Source organism: Leucopleurus acutus (genome assembly GCF_964270905.1).
Source record: "Leucopleurus acutus genome assembly, chromosome: 2".
In the NCBI taxonomy this organism is placed as follows: Eukaryota; Metazoa; Chordata; class Mammalia; order Artiodactyla; family Delphinidae; genus Leucopleurus; species Leucopleurus acutus.
The window spans coordinates 54,332,982-54,353,532 of record NC_139143.1 but is presented as its reverse complement, the minus strand read 5'-3'; the positions used below and the strand labels follow the sequence as shown (position 1 = coordinate 54,353,532).

Genomic DNA, 20,551 nt, shown 5'->3' with positions numbered 1-20,551 from the left:
AACAAAGGCCAGATGTGAGAATCCTGAGTTTGCTTTCAAGTCACCAGAGTTTCAGCCTGGGGACTTGATATTTTCTGCACAGTTCTCCAAATTCTGGTGGTAAACACAAGACAGAAAATGCTTTGGGAAAGATACAGTCCACAGTAAAAGACCTAGGAAGCCAAGAGTAGCCCCAAGGGGGTTTCCTCCAGGGGAGAATGAATGACAACACCTGCCTGGCTTTCTCCCTCTCACCCAGCTCTGCCTATGGTTCCTCCTGGGTCCTGTCTTCCATGAACAACTCCTGCAACACAGGATGTACCCTCAGCCATTCCTACCTTCCCCAGTCTACTCATGCATCTGTGATCCATTACTTTTGTCTGGAGCCTAGTTGTTTCCACTTGCCTGGACCAAGTTGAGGAGGTCCGGCTTCCTACCTGCTAGGTAAAGCTGACTTGCTCTATTTTGCCCTAAAACTATCTCTTTCAACATTCAAGGGATCCCACTTATCGAAACATCCTAGGATTTGTAGAATAAGTCTATGTTCACCTTCAGTTCTTCTGAGGACAAATATACCTGTCTCTCAGCCAATGTCTCTTCAGAGCAAAGAGCCTGAATTTCTCTCATGTACCAAGTGGAAGAGAAAATCCTACTGAGCGCTTGAGATGTGGCCAGAGTGACTGAGGAACTGAGTTTGTACTCAATTTATTAATTTTACTAGATTCAAATTATAATTAAAAAATTGAAGATGTGTAAAATAATATTTTCTGTTAGATAAAATGTATTATTTCAGTAGGACTACAGTTTATTCAACAGTTGAAAATTTAGCAGCTGTATTGAGATGTGTTATATGCATGAAATACATACTGGATTTTGAAGACAGTATGAAAAAAGAATACAGACCATCTCATTAATACGTTTAAAATATTGATTATATGTTAAAATAATATTTGATATGTTGGATTCAATAAAATGTATTATTAAAGTTAATTTCACCTATTTTTATCTTTTTAATATGATTACTAGAAAACTTTAAACGATGTTTTCAACATTATATTTCTACTGACATGCTGCCCTAGATGATTTCAATGGCTTGTTCTATTCCTCCCACTTACTATTTTCTTTTTCTGGAGAAACTTAATACTGCAGTCACAGACAGTCTATCTGGTTTCATGTTTTGAGTTCAAATAACATTTGCTTTATTCATTTCAGAAAATGAGATGTGAAAAATTTGAAACCACTAATTCTTTATGATTACATAATAGATTTCAATGAAATATTTTGACTTGATCAGTCCGGGAAATTTAGGAAACATCTTTTTTTCCTGTAGCCTTACCAGGACAATAACTTTTCTTTCTTGGATCTGTTGGTACTTTGTCCTGAGAAACGCATCAACCAAATTGGAAGTGAACTGGGATGTATGTCACCTCTAATCCTTAGACTGCCCAAGTCCAGTCCTCTGTGATTCCAAGGCTTAAGGGAAAATCACCTTTGCACATGTCATGTAAGCATAAAATAGCTTTCAGGCTCCATGCCTGTGGGGCCTTAACCACAGGCTGCAGAGCCATAGATTCAGAAAGGCTGAGGTGCGGGGACTTCTGGAGGATTTTAGGAACAATGATCTGAAGAGACAGTGCAGAATCTAATCACATGACAGGGTGCCAGTCTCTTTATTACATAGTCCTGGGTCTATTTCCCACAGGTTACTTGAGCCATTACTGGGTTTCTTTTGAGCTCAGAATGGTACATTATCTAAGAGAACAAGTATTCCACCCGGGCCCATAGTTAAGTTTCCCTCCAAGGATGGGAGGAGCAGGGACAGCTTGTCTGCTGCAGCTGCTCCAAAGGAACAGCCTCTGATTTGATGAAACTGCCTTTGACACACAGCTGGGAAGTGAACATAATGCTTGGGAACTTTCTGCCTCATTGGAGGGAAGTAAAAAGTGTCATCTTAGCATAAAAAGAAAAAGAGAGAGCTCAATTCCCAGAGGTAGCAGGCAACGAGCATTAACTAAATTGTCAGTTTGGAGCCAGTACTCCGTTGATGAGCCTGGTTTTTCTAAGACAGCCTCTGAGCCTCCACTAAGCCCAACTTCAGTGTTCTCCCTGTTTGCACAGCTTCCCTCCCCAACAGGAGCTCTCCCACTGACCTTCCAAACCTCCCACACCATCAGAGGCTACAGAGGAAACCTGTTCTCCTGGGAGCTGAGGCTCAAGTGTGACACAGAAACCTTGCCCTTGAATGGGTCCTCCCTCTACATACTCCCTCCATGTACCACAATGGTTCATGAGTGGATTTCTGCTGTGTTCCCAGGTGAACACTCAGTCTGAAGGCCCCTGATCTGCAGGTAGACTCCAGGTCTCAAAGAATCTCCCAAAGTTTCTTTCTCACCCTGAGGAGCATAGAGATGCAAAATCTAATGGTTATCCCCTACTCACTTCTTGTTTCTGGGAACATTTATGGAGAGAAAACCAGGTAAATGGAAGCTTGAGCTGCATCTCCTACGAGCTGGGGCTCTCTGCCCCTTGGAAAGAACTGAAAGCCTCTCAGTACTCTTTGAACAGCTTGTCATCTTGTCACTCACATCAGTTCCCAATCCAGCTGGACTCGATCAATATCATCCATCAGCTTCATGAGCTTCTTCTTAAACTGATGTTCAAAACGCACATCATCCTCAATAACGAGAGTCTTCTCCAGCTCTCGGTCAATTACCTGTAAAGGCCAGTGGGAAGATACCTTATGAAAAGTTGATACTTATTTATCTAATAAAAAATAGGTATCAAAAAGTCAAAAGTATGGTAGCACAACATGTACTAGCTCATAACTGGAATCTAAGCAAAAGTCCATCAACAGTAAAATGGATAAATAAACTGTGGTGTATTTACAGCAATGAGTGTAAATGATCTACAGTTAAATGCAAAGTTATGGGTGAAGCTCACAAATGTAATGTTGAGAGATTGAATGGAACCATACGGTGTGTACACATAATAAAAGGAAAAATGTAGACAAAATTATTCTGTGCTGTTAGAAGTCAGGAGAGTGGTCACCCTTGGGGAACTGATGGCTAGGAAAAAACGCAGAGAAGGGCTGTGCTTCTGGGGTGCTGGTAACCAGTTTCTTGATGTAGGTGCTGGTTAACCTGGCTGTATTATTTAATTTGTGAAATGTCGTTGGCCAGTATCTTATGATCTACATATTTTTTCCTATAAAATTTAAAGTTTATCTATAAAACAAAGTTTCTTGAACAAAAAAAGATAGGCATAGACTGGATCAGTAAAAGGGAGAAGGCCCTTTCAAGAGGACCTTCTTTGGGGACTCTCTTTTCTTGTGGGAACTGACCCTTAACCAAGAACCCCACACTTTAATACCACCCCTATCAATGTCTGATCTGTAAGACAGGGGTTCAAGTCCTGGCTCTGCCCCTTCTTGCCTGAACAAGATAACTATTTTCTCTTGGGTAAAATGGGCCCATCTCTCCTAACCCATCTCACATGACTTCCTGGTGATTTCTTATACTGAGTCACTTGATAAATGATGACATGCTAGATAAACACAAGGCATTCCTACTAAGGATGAGGAAGCATCACTAGGAGTGCGGTCCCCAGAACGTGGGTGTCTTCCCCATCATCCCAAGTGGCACCAAGGCTACCCTTCCTTGTTTGTCACTGGCCTTGTGTCAGAGGGAGACATAAGGCAAGGACAGCTTCCAAGCACACTCCCAGAACAGTTATGGGTTCACTTTATATCTGGCCCGAGTTCACCTACAAGGTCCCACTCTCCTTCCTCCTCATTAAAGAACTGCACATTGAAATGAAGCGTTATTTACCTCTTTCCAGACAGAGTAGTGGCTAAGGAAGCAGCCAATTTCACCCCTAGTTAGAGGCCTGGAGGAGTAGGGATCTCGATATCCTGGCAGCATTTCAATATTCAGGGCCTTCAGCTGGCTTGTGTTGAGTGCCCTGCAAGACAGAACATGCCCCAAAATTAACAGGTTGAGAGGTCCCCACCACAGAAGCCAGAAGGAAGAGTTCTGCATATTCCCCGGAGCCTTTCTGCACACTGAGAAGGACTCCTCATGTTTCCCATTCTTCCTTACAAGCTCCTCAGGGTTAATGTGTTGTGGTAGCATTATGAGCTTTGTGAGGACAAGAAAGAGTCTTATACTTTATATACCCCTCGCAATGCCCGACACAGTTCTTAAGTGTCATCACTATTGACAACTTTGAAAAGGTATTTTCCTAGTAAAGGAGAGTGGCTAACAGAAAGCTTAAATACTATTAAACACTGGAAGGGATGAGGACAGGAAGGAATCAGAAGAGAAATTGTGTGTATGTGTACATCTTTCCTTTGGACATAAAAAAAGGTTAAAGATAAAAATGCAGAGAGAATCTTGTAAGCAAGAGAGAAGTGACTCACTACATACAAAGTATTCTCAGTAAGATTAATAGCTGATTCTCATCAGAAACCGTGGAGGCCAGAAAGCAGAAGATTGATATATTCAAAGTGCTGACTGAAAGAGACCGTCAACCAAGAATTCTATATCTAGTCAAGCTAGGCTTCAAAAATGTAAAAATTAAGATATTCCCAGATAAACAAAAAGAGTGTCACTAGTAGATCTGCTCTACAAGAAATACTAAAGGGAATCCCTTGGGCTGACACGAAAGGAAACTAGACAATAACTCAAATCCACATAAAGAAAGAAAAGCACTGGTAAATATAACTGCATAGGTATCAATAAATACCAATAATGTAAGTGTTCTTTTGTTTATAACTTTCCCCTTATCTGATTTAAATTATAGCTGCATAAAGCAATAAGAGCAAATAATGTATAAAGAACATTATGTATAAAGAAATAATTTGTGTAACAATAGAACAAAGGAGGGGGGAAGGAATGAAGCTATATAGTAGCTAAGTTTTTATATAGTATTGAAGTTAAGTTGGTATTTTTTTATTGAGGTATAGTTGACATATAACATTAGTTTCAGGTGTACAACATAAGGATTCAATATTTTGTATATTGTGTGAAATGATCCCATGATAAGTATAGTTAGCATTCATCACTATATAGCTACAAATTTTTCTTGTGATGAGAACTTAAGATTTATCCTTAGCAACTTTCAAGTATGCCACACAGTATTATTAACTGTAGTCACCACACTGTATATTATATCTCATGACTTATTTTATAAAAAAGTTTATACATTTTACCCCTTCACCTATTTCATCCACCTCCCAATCCCACCTGTGGCAATGCATCTGTTCTCTACAAGTTTTGTTTTGTGTGCTTTTAGATTCCACATATAAGTGATATCATATTTGTATTTCTCTGACTTATTTCACTTAGCATAAGGCCCTCAAGGTCCATCCATGATGTCACAAATGGCATGACTTCCTTCTTTTTCATAGCCAAATAATATTCCATTGTATATATACACACATATTTTCTTTATCCATTCATCTACTGTCAAACACTATGTTACTTCCATGTCTTGGCTATTATAAATATTGCTGAAATGAACACGGGGGTGCATATATCTTTGAGTTAGTTTTTAAATTTCCTTTGGATAAATACCCAGAAGTGGAATTGCTGGATCACATGGTAGTTTATTTTTTTTGAAGAACATCTGTTTTCCACAGTGGCTGCACCAATTTATTCCCAACAGTGAACAAGGGTTCCCTTTTCTCCACATCCTTCCCAATACTTGTTATTTCTTGTCTATTTGATAACAGACAGTCCAATAAGTGGGAGGGGAGATCTTGTGGTTTTGATTTGCATTTCTCTGATGATGAGTGATGTTGCTCAACTTTTCATGTATCAATACCTGTTGGTTTTCTGTATGTTTTCTTTGGAAAAATCTCTATTCAGATCCTCTTCCCATTTTTAAATCAGATTTTTTTTTTTTTTTTTTTGCTGTTGAGTTGTACGAGTTCTTTATATATTTTGAAAGTTAAACCCTTATCAGATATATGACTTGCAAATATTTTCTCCCATTTGGTAGCCTGCCTCTTTATTTTGATGGTTTCCTCTGCTGTGCAGAAGCTTTTTAGTTTGATACAGTCCTACTTGTTTAATTTTTTGTTGTTGTCACCTTTGCTTTTGGTGTCAAATCCAAAAACTCATCACCTAAGCCGGTGTCAAGGAGTTTATTCCCCCGTTTTCTTCTAGAAAGTTGGTATTAATATGAACTAGATTGCTATAAATTAAGATGTTAATTGTAATCCTCAGGGCAATCACTGAGAAAATAACTAAAAATATATATAGGAAAAGAAACAAAGGAATTAAAATGTTAAAGTAGAAAATATCTTTTAAACATAAAAGAATGGACATTCTTATGCCTCATAAGAATGGAGGCATAGAGGAACAAATAAGACATAAGATGTATCGAAAACAAATAGAAAACAGCAGGTGTAAATCCTACCTTATCAGTAATCACATTAAATGTGAATGGATTAAACCCTGTAATCAAAGACAGAGCTTAGCAGAATGAGTTTTTAGAAAGATGATCCAACTATGTGCTATCTACAAGAGACAGACTTTAGATTCAAAGGCAAATAGGTCTAAAGTAAAAGGATAGAGAAAGATATACCATGTAAACAGCAACCACAAGAGAGCTGGAGGAGCTATACTGCTGTAATATCTGACAAAAAAATTTAGACAAAATTACCAAAGGAGAATATTTTATAATGGTAAGAGTCAATCCATCAGGAAGACATAATTATAAATACATATGCATCTTACAATAGACCAAAAACATGAAACAAACTGACCTAACTAAAAGGAGAAACAGAAAATTCAAAAATAGTGGGAGACTTTAATACCCCATTTTCAGTAATGTATAGAACTAGCCAGGAAACAGAACCAATTAGACCTAACATTTATAGAACACTCTACCCAGAAGCAGCAAAATACACATTCTTCAACTGTACGTGTAACATTCTCTAAGACCATGTTAGACCATAAAGACTATACAGACCATAAAGCCTCAGTACACTTAAAATGATGACTGAAATCATATAAAATATGTTCCACAATCATGATGAAATTAAAAATTGATAGGAACTTGGAAAATTCAAATATATGAAATTAAACAACACACTCCTTAACAGCCAATGAGTTAAAGAAACCACAAAGGAAATGAGAAAATATTTTGAGACAAATCAAAATGAAAACATAGTATACCAAGGCTTACAGGATGCACCTAATGTAGTACTTAGAGGGCTAGTTACAGCTACAAACGCCTATGATTAAAAAAAAAAAAAAAACTCAAATAATCTGCTTTTCCATTTTAAGAAAGTAGAAAAAGAGCAAAGTAAACCCAAAGCAAGCAAAAGGAAGGAAACAAAGACTAAAGTGGAAATAAATGAAATAGAGAATAGAAAAATAGAGAAAAAATAAGACCAAAAGTTGGTTCTTTGGAAAGAACAAAATTGATAATCCTTTAGCCAAATAAACGAGAGTAAATTCAAATTATTAAAATGAAGAAAGAAAGAGGGGGCAATCCCTACTGACCTTATGGAAGTAAAGAGGATAAGAAAATACTATGAATAATTATACACCAACAAATTAGATAACCTGAATAAAATGGACACATTGCTAGAAAGATACAAACTGACTCAAGAAATAGAAATTCTAAATATACCTATAACAAAGTAAAGAGGTTGAATTAGTAAAACAAAATGTCCCACAATACAGTCCAGAACCAGAGAGCTTCACTAAAGAATTCTGCCAAACATTTAAAGAATTAACACCAATCTTTCATAAACTCTTACCAAAAACAGAAGAGGGAGCACCTCCCAACTCATTCTATGAAGTATTATCTTGATACCAAAACCAGAAAAAGCCATCACAAGAAGACTACAGACCAATATCCCTTATTACTATAAATAGAAAAATCCTCAAGAAAATACAAGTAAACAGAATCCAGCATCACATAAAAGGCATTATACATCATGACAAGTGGGATTTATCCCAGAATTGCAAGGTTCGTTTAACATGTGAAAAAAAGTCATGGATGTTTGTCTGTTAATTATTAACAGACAAAAATCACATGATCATCTCAATAGACATAAAACTTGACAAAAATCCAACTCTATATGGATTAAATGTTTATATTCCCCCCAAGTTCACATGTTGATGTTATTAGGAGGTGGGGCCTTAGGTCATGAGGGTGCAATGCTCATAAATGAGATTAGTGCCCTTATAAGAAGAGACACAGAGCTTGCTTTCTCTCCTCTCTTTGCTGTATGAAGGCACAAGAGGATAGCCACTTACAGACCAGGAAAGGGTCTCCCACTGTAATCCAGCCATGCTGGCACCCTTCTCTAGGACTTCCCCGCCTCTGGAATTTCCAGAAATAAATGTTATCTGAGCCACCTGGTCTATGGTAACTTGTTACAGCTGCCCAAACTAAGATACCAATACCCTTCCATGATAAAAAACACACAACCGAATCAAGGCCATCTGTGAAAACTCCACAGCTAAGATTGTATTTAATGGTGAAAGACTGAATGCTTCTCCCTAATATCAGGAACAAGTCAAGACTGTCCACTCTTACCACTTCTATCCAACATTGTACTTGAGGATCTTGCCAGGGTAACTTAATTGGGTAAACAAAATAAAACGATATTCAGGTTGGAAAAGAGGAAGTAACACTATCTACATTTGCAAATGACATAGCCTTGTATAGAGAAAATCCAAAGGAAAACACACACTGTTGGGCTGCACCTTGAAGGCCTTCAAGCCTCGTAATTGCCTGGTCTCAAGAAAGAGGGAAGAGCCCAGAGAGAGAGACAGCAACACCAATGGTTTATTGGCCAGGGGATCTTACAAGTTGAAATGAAAGGTCCTGGAGAAACACTCCACCGTGTATGGCAGACAACAGGCAAGACACAGCAGCCATCTTTGCTACCTAGGAGAGGAAAGAGGCTACCATTTATAGGGGGGAATTGACTTCAGGTGGGCTCATCAGTTACCAGGGAAACCAGTGGCTGGGGCAGGGGGCAAGTTACTGATTAAGCCCTATAATTAAGATAATTGGATAGTCATGTGAATGAAGCCGGCACTGGTCAAGCAGAGAATATACACAGAGCAAGAGAACAGCCATCTGGAGTGGCCTGACCATACACTCCACCCCTAGGTACCCTGCACGACCCTTACAGTCTTGGTCTGCCCCTCTTCTGAGATATCCCTGGGCTCAGGTATGCAGAGGTGCACTGCAAACAAGCACCACAAATGCAACACAAACAATAGCAGCTACGGAGTACCAAGAGTAAGCCAGGGGCTTGGCTCGCAGGACAGGAAGAAGGTGAGAGCCTGCAGTCGTCCCCAACGTGGTCACATTAATGACATCAGCTTTCTCTGGCATCTTACTGCAGACCCAGTAATCCGACTCAGTTTGCAGTAAGGCCACTGTTTTTGCCCAGTCCTCAAACAGATTCCCTCCACTGATGCTAGGGATGGAATGTGATGTTTCAACAGGCACAATACAGGGGAGATTATGACCATTAAGCAAATTATAAGCAGTAACAGCATTCTGAGATCATACCCTCGCCTGTGGTTTTTTGCCTGGCCTGATGTACCATACAGCCTGTCCACCTTCAGTCCCCACAGCCCAGCTGCTGCTGAATTACAGAGAGACGGTATAACAACAGAGCACAAGAATAATATAATGGTGCCTTTTTCCAGTAGGGCATCCTGATTAATTACCTTAGTAGTCTCAGGTGGGGCCGGGTAGAAGCTAGGTGAAATCTTTCCAATCCTACTGCCCACAGGGCGGCAAATCCAAACCACCGGGGACTTATCTGCCAGTCCCAGGGCCATTTTATAATGTGTTTCCCTGAGGGTAGATCCTGTGGAAGGGCAAAAGTGAGTTATTGTCCTGACCGATAGTTGGCAATGGTCCGTTGGTGGTCAACAGCTGAACTTGGATGGTGTTGACTAGTTGCCTCAGGGTTAACATGGCGTAGGCACTGGGATGATAGCTCCTGGGATGTTCAGTTTTAGTCTGTAGGGCTTGAATTAGCCTCCTGGAAACTTGAGAGGGCAAGTTTCCCATCTCAGTTGTTGTTTAAATCATCCATTTATCCTTTCGATTAGCCTGGCAGCAGTGGGGTTGTAGGGCAGATGGAAATTCCAGTGTATGTCACTTTTATCAGCCCATTTCTCAACTTCATGGCCGGTAAAGTGGGTTCCTTGGTCTCCATCGATGTCCATGGGGTTCCTGTATGTCGTGCACGGCTGTTCTAGATCCTGCAGAGTGGTTTTTTGTGTTGCTCCAGGACTCCGGTAGGCCTTTTGTAATGTCTTCCACCTGCTGTAACATGTTGCAGACTAAACAAAGCGTTTGTATTCACTAGCCATCCCTGTGCAGTCAGATGAGCCATGAGCATGGGGCTGATGTTTCTAAACTGGTCAGAGACTCTGAGGTTAACAGGACATCATCAATATAATAGAAGAGAAAGACATCTCTCATGGTGGTCAGTTGCCTCCAGTCTGGGGAAAGGAGCTGCTCTCCATCTGTATCCTGTGGGACAAGGGACCTCTGACCTCGTCCCAATCTTCTTCCTCTCCTCCATCACTCTTGGTAGGATACCACACCTTGGGGTCCCAATTTGACCATCCAGGCTCTCTTGACAGCCCCCATTCATCAAGGACAGCAGCCACAGGGCCCCATGTGCTAGTGGACAGCCACCTCAGGATTACCCCCACAACTTTTCATTACCTGTCCTTATTTCCCAACATTTTGGTGCTCACAGGAATTTCCTCAGCCTCCCGGCTAGCTCGACAATTGTTGAACTGCACCCCGTAGGTCTGCAAGCTTTATAATTATTCAGCCTCGAGACTGAAGAAAGAGCCCAGACACAGCCACAAAGACATCAATGGTTTACCGGACAGGGGGATCTTACAAGTCTGAAGCCAACAGTCCTGGAACATCACTCCACTGTGTGCGGCAGACAACAGGCAGGATGCGGCAGAAATCTCCGCTACTCCAGGGAGAAGGAGTTTACCATTTATAGGGGGAATTAACGTCACGCTTTCTCATCAGTTACCAGGGAAACCAGCAGCTGGGGCAGGGGCAAACATGCAGGCAGTTACTGATTAAGCCCTATAATTAAGGGGATTGGATAGTCATGTGAGTGAAGCAGAGACTGGTAAAGCAGACGTACAAAGAGCAAGAGAAGAGCCATCTTGAATGGCCTGACCATACACACACACACACACACACACACACACACACTATTAGAACTAATAAATGAGTTCAGCAAGGTTGTAGGATATAAGCTCAGTATACAAAAATCAACTGTATTTCTATGCACTTAGCAATTTGCAATCTAAAAATGAAATTAAGGAAACAATTCCACTTACCATAGCATCAAAAAGAGTAAAATACTTAAGAATAAATTTAACAAAATTAATGCAAGACTTGCACACTAAAAACTACAAAACATCAAAGAATTAAAGCTCTAAATAAATGGAAAGATATCCCATGATCATGAATCAGAAGACTTCATATCGTTGAGATAGAAATTCTCCCCTCAATTGATCTACAGCTTCAATGCAATTCCTATTAAAATCCAAACTGTCTTTTTTTGTGTGGAAAATGACAAGCTAATGCTAAAATTCATATGGAAATCCAAGGGACCTAGAATAGCCTAAACAATCTTGAAAAACAATAACAAAGTTGAAGGACTCATACTTCCTTACATAAGAAGCTACTGTGAGGCATAGGGACCGGTGTACACATCAGTGGAACAGAACTGAGAATCCAGCAATAAACCCTTATATTTAGAGTTAATTATTTTTTGACAAGGTTGCCAAGACAATTCAGTAAAGGAAACGAATAGTCTTTTAACAAATGGTGCAGGGACTAGATAACCATGTACAGAAGAATGAATTGGACCCCTACCTTACACCATATAAAAAACTAACTCAAAATGTATCAAAGATCTAATGTGTAAGAGATACATATAAAAGATAAAACTCTTAGAAGAAAACACAGAACCAAGTCTTTGTGGCTTTGGACTTGGCAATGGATTCTTAGATACGACACCAACAGCACAAGCAACAACAAAAATATAAACTGGACTTCATCAAATTAAAAACTTTTGTGTTTCAATGGACACCATCCTGAAAGTGAAAAGATGACATACAATGGGAGAAAATATTTGCAAATTATATATCTGACAAGAGGCTTGTATCCAGAGTATATAAAAAACTCTCACAATTCAACTAGTTCTCCTTGGTCCGTGTGGCCTATGAAGGAGATTGGGGCTATTAGAGGTATTTGAAACAGTGGTTCCCAAACTCTAGTGCATCCAAGAATAGGGTTGCCAGATTTAGCAAGTAAAACACAGAATGTCCAGTCAAATTTATATTTTGGATAAACAGTAATTTTTTAGTATAAATAAGACCCATGCAATGTTTGAGACAAATTTAACTGGGTATCCTGTATTTTATGTGGCAACCTTACCAAAGAATCACCTTGACACTTCTTAAACGTAGATTCCCTACAGATCATAATTCAGCGGCTCTGGGACTCAGGAAGCTGCCCTCTTAACCAGCCCCTAGGGACTCTGACATGGGTGTCCAGGCCACACTTTGAGAAACACTGATGAGATTCTCTAAAGGAGTCATAAAAACTTCCACAACGGCTTCTAGTCATACTCCTTAGAGCCATTCATATTCCAAATTCACATATAACATGGAATTGCAGGTTTTGCAAATATCTATGCCTTGAAATAACAGTGTCAAATAAAAAAGCAAAGCAAAGCAAAACAGAACAACATCAATAACAAAAACCCTTGAAGGAATCTAACTGGGTACCCTATGTGACTTTCCTAACATGTTCCTGGGAAAAGTGATCAGCCCAGGCAGACTGTGGCAAGCATCTCATGCAACAGGAGACACAGACTGTTATGCATTTTTTCCATTTACTTTCTTCAGGTCACCCCAGGTTAGACGCTTTGCTCTAAATCAGGCTCTGAATGCAACTCTGATCACATTCCTTCCAATGCACTACAGGGCTGGAAACCACCACAACCACTGGAAGAACCCCCAGAGACAGTGGAAAATCACAACCAGTGCAAACCTTCAGCATAATGAAGACCAGAGAGCACTGGATGGTGAGTGGATTTCTGCTCTACTCAGTGAAATTAACATATATAAGCTACTATGAGTCATAAAGTTTTCCCAAAGTAGGCTGCACTGTGAAGACGTGTCTATCTTGCAATGAGTGCAGATTCCTCCCACCAAGACTAAACCTCTGTCAGAGAGGGTGCATCCCCACTCCAACCACATCTGCAAAGGCTCGAGGAAAAACCCCAACTCACTTTCCATCCACAGCCTCGACAATCTTGACTTCAATCTCCTGCTCGTACAGGGTACGTAACATCCGGTCCCGCCTGTCCTTTCTACGCTTCAGGTTTATCATGAAAATCTAACGCAGGAAGAAAACAGGAAAAGAAACACAGATTAGTCAACTCTTTTTCTAGGCTATTTGAAAAGTAAAGTAAATGTAATGAACAAAGTTTTGGAATAAGGATTGGAAAAGACAGGGAAAACTGTGGTGAAGATTTATTTATATTTCATATCAGGTCAAAAAGTTATTCTTCAGGAGGCCAAAGGTAGATCAAACCTAAAACATATGAGATGAAGGGGGTAGGAAGCAGTTTGGCAAATGGTTAGATTTATCAGCAGACCTAAGTTTACTAAGTGTTTGCCTTGGACCAGTTCCTGTGCGTCAGTTTCATCATCTGTAAAACTGAGATAATACTGGTCCTGTCACCTGGGTACAAAATATTAGCTATTCTTATCATTTATATCCACGGTAGAAAAATTTAAAGTCATTCAAAGAATAAGAAAAATCTAGTCTTAACAAATTCCTTTTAGTTCCAAAGGTTCCAAATTGAATTACCAAGGTCTTAATTTGAGTAGCTTCTTTACCAGAAGTTTTCAACTCCCTTAGAATTTTTCTGAAAGAAGTAGAGAGAGAAAGGGTCCTGCACTTGGTGGTAGCCCTTTGGGAAAAGGCATCATTTCCACATCACGTGGATCTGAGGGAAACCTTATAGAGGGGACACATACTGGTCCATGAAGTCCCAGAAATGTGCATTCAGATTGTCCCGCATGAGGACTGGGTCTTCCTGCAGCCCCTCACCTCAGCCCCTAAATTCCCAATGACTGCACTAAACACACACATATCCTGAAGCTACTACAGGGAGTTACACAGATAATGAGGCTGGCCTGATTATTCCCAGATTTAAGGAGCCAAATAAGTACCCAAAGGCTCATGAATGTTATTACAGATATCTATGTGCTTTAATAAGGTTCTTTTCTACGAGCAGTAATAAACTCACTTTGTCCATTAAACTAGTCCTGCAAAAGAGGGAGACTTCAGCTACCAGTAAGAAATACTGAATAGCATGGGAAAGGAGAACCCTCCAGGAATAAGCCGGATGCCACTGGCTTCATCCTAACGACCCATCTAGATGACTTTGAGGAAGACGTTTCATGTTCCAGGGTCCAGTTCCCTTGTTTGTAAAAAGAGGGAGTTGAACAACCTCATCTCTCAAGACCAGTACAGATTAAAATGTCTATGATATGTGGTTTATGATAAAGTTTGCTTTATGCTGTCTAGAATAAGGAAGAAACTATGTCTTACAAGCAGGCTGGAGTTCAGACTTTACTGGGGGTTAAGCTGTGGTTCACACAGTCGTTCTGAATGTAATCATCGAGATGCTATATGTTTTACTGGATCAAAAGCTAAATTAACTAAAATTTCAACTCTTCCTTACAAAATATTCTCACTTCTATGCATTTATACAGCTCTGGGCAAAGAACTGATGGGGGAGCAAGATGTCCTCTTTGAAGAAATCATCCATCTGAATCAGAGCAAAGTGGATTAGGTATCATGAAATCATGATTTCATTACCTCCGTTGTTTATCTAACTGGGCAATTATTATTATTTTGTTTGTTTGTTTGTTTTAACATCTTTATTGGGGTATAATTGCTTTACAATGGTGTGTTAGCTTCTGCTTTATAACAAAGTGAATCAGTTATACATATACATATGTTCCCATATCTCTTCCCTCTTGCGTCTCCCTCCCTCCCACCCTCCCTATCCCACCCCTCCAGGAGAGCACCGAGCTGATCTCTCTGTGCTATGCGGCTGCTTCCCACTAGCTATCTACCTTACGTTTGGTAGTGTCTATATGTCCATGCCTCTCTCTCGCTTTGTCACAGCTCACCCTTCCCCCTCCCCATATCCTCAAGTCCATTCTCTAGTAGGTCTGTGTCTTTATTCCTGTCTTACCCCTATAACTGGGCAATTATTTCTTAAAAAACAATTTCTGTGGTGACTGTATTTGCCTTGTTACCTGGGATTTTAAAACTTAATGAGTCATGTTCATTTATATTTCATTTTCTTCCTGTTTAGAATCATACTGTGATGGGCCATGTTCCATCTCCCAATTTTATGGCTATGGAAAGGAATGGGCATTTCCTCATGTGTTCACACGGAGCTACCCGAGGTCACTCCAGGAGAGCAAGACAAAACAAAAAAACAAAAAATTGACAGAAATACAACAAAAAGTCCCCACAGATCCAAGACCTCTAGTCTGGGAAGACTTTAGTAAATAACAATCCTGCCAGGACAAGTGCAATAAAAATTGCAGCCATGAAGGAAAAACACAGACGGCTCGCTCATACTTAGTGAATAGTAAACAAACAAAAAGCCACACAGCCGAATGCAGCCCAGACACCACCAACAAGGTCACAGAGTACTGGGAAGGTTGAAAAGGCCCCTGAAAATCCCTTTTTCCACTATCCTATCTCTGTTCCGAGCACAGAGATGACGACCAGGGTTCAGGAGAGTAGAGTCCCCCTATCTGCATCCTTTACAGAGTTGGCCTTTTCCAGAAGGCTTCTAAGAGTGACCCAGTCCTTCCAAATGGAAGACCAGAGCTAGAAGATCCTGCTTTTGTCCCATTGTATCTGCTCTGACTTGATCCTCGTTGGAATGTGTTTATAAAGGGAAAAATGAATATATGTAAAGACCCTTGGGTTCTTTTACCTGGAGACCTGAGAGCTGGTGAGAGCTGCAGGGAAGGAAAGCTGTAGTAATATGTGGAAGTGGGTTCAGTGCCTGGGTGGTCCAACTTTTCTGCAGCCCTGATTGTTTATAAAACTATGTACACTTTAGTCTAATTCCTCTCTACCACACTTAAAGTCATCTTGTCTCATCCTGCCCTCTGTGGAAACAGCATAATAGCTGCTAATTCCTTTCCACTTAATATTGATGAAATACTCCTTTCCATTTCTGAAGTCTGCCTGCAAATACATTTTATAGAATAAATTCCAGTTTCCAGTTCCAGCAGCAATTTAAGATGGCTGTACTTTGGGGACCTGTATGACATAGTACAGGGGGATAAACAGGGCATTTTCTTTCAATTAATCAGTGGCAATGAGCATGCAGCACAAAGCTTGGCTTATAACATATCCAAAATTCACAGAAAAGTTCTGTCTCAGTTTTGTGGATTCCTGAGGCACTGTCCTAGCTTCTAGACCACCAAGCTCCTGAACACTGATCAGCAGTTATGTGACATGAGGGACCCATGAAGGATTCAGGGACTTGGAGTCTCAGTTCTGGTCCCACCAGGTATCTGCTGTGCATATTACTAAGACAGGCATCTCTTTATATTTCTGCTTCATTCTTTACACAATTGAAACTTAATAATAAATATGACTCTCAGAGCACTATTATGAAGTTCTTGCCTGCTGAAGGGGGAATTTTAGAATAGGTTTCTTTTTTCACTTTTGCTTTGTCCTCTAAACTCTGCCCTCCAGTCTTTTCCCATGGAAAAACAGCAGAGAGAAAATAAAGCAAAGAATGTTCCAGAATGGCTTCCGCTTACTCAGAATAAAGTTAAAGTCCTCCAATACCTAAAATATATATCTCCCTTACCTTACCCTTGAAGCTTGATAAAATATGGCAATATCTGCTCCTAGAAAATATCACTTTCCTGACTAAATAGTAGCGTCTTTCTGACTCAATCATTAATTTACTTTTACCATGATGCTCCTTGTTTAAGAGAAGTGAACTGAGGCACAACAAAAACTGAGAACCTTTTCCAAGACCTTGGTTTCTTTTCAGCAGCCAAGCTGGTCTGGCTGGCTCCCAGACGTGTGTCACGCTTGTGTTCTGATACAAACATGTAATCATGATGTACATATGTGCACAGGTGCATGTGCACATACACACAGACACCTTTCCTACCTCATTGAATCCCATCTTGTCTGGATATTTAGGGACAACTGAGACGAACTGGGAAGGTTCCATTGGAGGATGGTCAACTGGAAGACATGAGAAACACACAGAGTGCTTTGTTAGTGAGAGGGTCAGAGAACAGCATTCCAACCACAGGTCTGACCTCTAGAAACACAGCCTGCATGTTCAGGGCAGGGGATAACTGCAGTTTTCTAGGACTGAGTGGCTATATAAGAACCCCAGATGGTCACAAGGCTGGTTTTGAGAGCACCTGTTTATATGCAGACTGCAGTATTTGCTCCATTTCCCTCAAGAGCTATTTTAAGAGCATTTGAAAGGTAGTCTAGGGTAATGATTTAGGGTGAGGGCTCTAAAGTCAGATGACCTGGGTCCAAACTTTGGTCTAGGAAGGTCTGGAGCAGACAGGTGACCTCTCTAAGCCTGTTTCTTTGTGTGTAAAATCAGGATAATAAAAGTGTATCTCTTAGAGTTATAAAATTTAAATGAGACCTACATGCAAAGCGCTAGCCACAGTAGATGAACACGGTAAATGCTCAATAACTCCTAGCTACTACTCACAGTGGCCCATGATGAAAGAGCTCAGAAATAGGCTGGACTTTTTTCTAAAGAATGGTTTTTTTCTATATGTTTAAGATTGTAAAACTCTGGGACTATTTTATTTTAAGATCCCATCCAGGCAGGTTTAGCTACAGGTACTCAAAAGGTCCTTTATTTCAACACAAACTCACCTCCAAGGCCCAGCCCACATCCCAGAACTTGGTACAGGGCTAACAAGGAAGTTTCCAGATGGGAGGGGTGTTGCATCTCAAGTAATAAAAGTTTTATTTATTTCATACTCTAAAAAAGCTTTCTTTATAAACTATATATTTTAAAGGTTGAAAGTAATATTGATTAAAGAACCTGAGAAGGTCTTGAAAATTTTAGTATTTCACAAACTCAAAGTACTCACTTGGTTTTCCTTGAAGACATAATACAAGGAAAATGTTAAGTGAGAGCTGGTAACTGGGTTGTTTGAAGAACTATAGTTGATGGCCATTGCTACTGTTCACCGGTATCCATTCCCCTCTATTTCAGGCATATGAGAGGGGCTTTTCCACCTTCAGGTTAGTCATGGCCACATGAGTTGCTGCCACTCAACTCTCCAAACCCTCCTCCCACCCCTGCCCCAGCCCCACCTCAATGATCTTAGCAGCCTATGTTGATATGGAGAAGCTAAAACATTGAAGCAGCCTAGAATGATGTGCCAACTTGTGGAGGACAGCTGCCCAGGAAACATACGAGGACCACTGTAGACTTTGCATAACAAGAAACGAGTCATTGTTGTATGAAGCCAACGAGATTTCAGCATTCTTTGATATTCCAGCATAACATCACCTGTCCTGATTGAGATCCTGTCCAAAGGGTATTATTTGTTTAACTTACCCTCCACTGGTACATTAAAGAGAAACCATGACATCCAGTTTCACTTATGATCAAATGATGTGAAACCGTAGAAAGTAGTGAAACAGGTTTCCTAAGCCAAACACAAGAGTTGGTCTTATTATTTCAATCTTGATCCTAACCGTCACATTTCTATGAGTACACAGTGTGTGTGTTTCTGTTTCCCTCAGCAACCCAGAATATTTTGGTCCTCCCTGATCCACCCCACTCCATTAATTTCTTTTAAAATCAACAAATGTTGATTGTGGGGTCACCACGTACAGCGTTAGGTTTTTACGAGAAAAAATCTTAACATACCAACTCCTTCCTGTTCATGTTGTTTGAAGAGCTGTCTGGCCCTCTCTCATCGGGCCTTAGACTTGGGGGGGGGTGTATTTCGGGTTACCCTTTCCACCCTGTTGGTCTCTGTTCGGCACTCACGTGGGCTGCCTGGCTTTAACAGTTTAGCCAAAGAGTCTGCTTTTAGCCACTTTGCTTCCATCAAACATGGGTAGTCATTGTGTTCACAGGACAAGAATCCCCCCAAAAGCCACAAGTGGCTGGTCCTGAAGACCACCGTTGAGCAGAAATATAAGACACAGGCCTGGGTTTTGTCACTGAAGGTAGAGCTAAGCCATAGGGAAAAACAGGAGATGATATTAATTAGACTTAAGAAGCTTACTATGTGGGGAGAAGGGATGCATCTTTGCTGACATCAGACTTGAAGATTAGGTACATCCCAGCTTTTGTTTGGGATCATTTCTGACTCCATCATTCATAATTAATTCAGTTCCTCTTTGAATCCCTCTCCATACATGTCCCTCACTCTACCACCAATTGGGATGTGCTTCATTGACTCCAGGATAGTTTCAAGATCTAGGAATAATAATAACTATTGGTATAGAGATCTTACTACTCACTGCACTCCGGGCTACACTCTTGACATATGTAATTACATTTATTTAATCTTCATAACATGTACCACAGGATAGATCTGAGTATCCCTATTTTTACAGCTAAGGAAACAAAGACTTAAATAACATGCCCAAGATCACAGAGCTCATAGAGCTGGTATTTGAACCTAGGTCTGACTCCTGCACCTGAACCCTTAACCCCCACTCTCCTCTACCCCCAGAGCTAGACCTTGGTAGCCATTAGCATCAAGTTGGCCTTGGGCAACTGGGCTGGGTTCACAGTAGCTCAGTTAGGTAAGTCCTCGCTCCTTTGTTGCTCTCTGTGGTCTACACTGGTGCACACCCCATCCAGTGTACAATGTACCAGCCCAGTCACGCCCAGAGATATATTGGAGGGATTGTGCTTGGAGTGAATCCTAACACTTGTCTATAGTTTCTCCTGGACTTCTTCCATGGCCGCAGCCACCACCCTAGCTCAGGTCCTCCCTCACTCACATGCTTGGGCCATTTTAATATTTTTCAAACACTTGTATGCTCTTCGTCTTGCCTCGTTATAACTGATAATGCACACTGTTGCCAAAATAACCTTCTTCCTTAGGCACAGCTCTATTCTTGACCATAACAGTCACACTTGGCACTTAAGTGCTTTACAATTTGTTAACTGATTTCATAATCACCATGTCATTTTATCTTCACTTTTATTTTTTTGGGGGGGTGGTATTGTTTGTTTTTATAGATACAGAAATTGAGACCAACCCAGATGTAGTCTTGCCAAGGTCTAATAGTGAGTGATTGGCAGAGCTGGAACTCAGTTTTAGATCTTCTGACTTCAGATCCAATATTCCTAATGAACTTTACATGACATTCTGTTGCCTCAAAATGTCACTGAGAAGAGGTACCTAAGATTTCCCATCGCCTCATGCTCTGATTTGCACAACCAATCTCCTCATGC

At 40.5% G+C, this 20,551-nt stretch overlaps 1 protein-coding gene across 1 annotated transcript in view; it reads right to left on the bottom strand.

The window, feature by feature from the left end:
- The window catches only part of COLGALT2 (collagen beta(1-O)galactosyltransferase 2), a 135,045-nt gene that overhangs the window by 18,289 nt on the left and 96,205 nt on the right, over positions 1-20,551 (bottom strand). Inside the window, exons 7-10 of the mRNA XM_082862584.1 lie at positions 17,255-17,331; positions 13,310-13,416; positions 3,807-3,939; positions 2,565-2,692 (exon numbers count right to left, since the gene is read on the bottom strand). Of these exons, the coding sequence (XP_082718710.1) occupies positions 2,565-2,692; positions 3,807-3,939; positions 13,310-13,416; positions 17,255-17,331 (445 nt within the window). The remainder of the gene's footprint in view (positions 1-2,564; positions 2,693-3,806; positions 3,940-13,309; positions 13,417-17,254; positions 17,332-20,551) is intronic.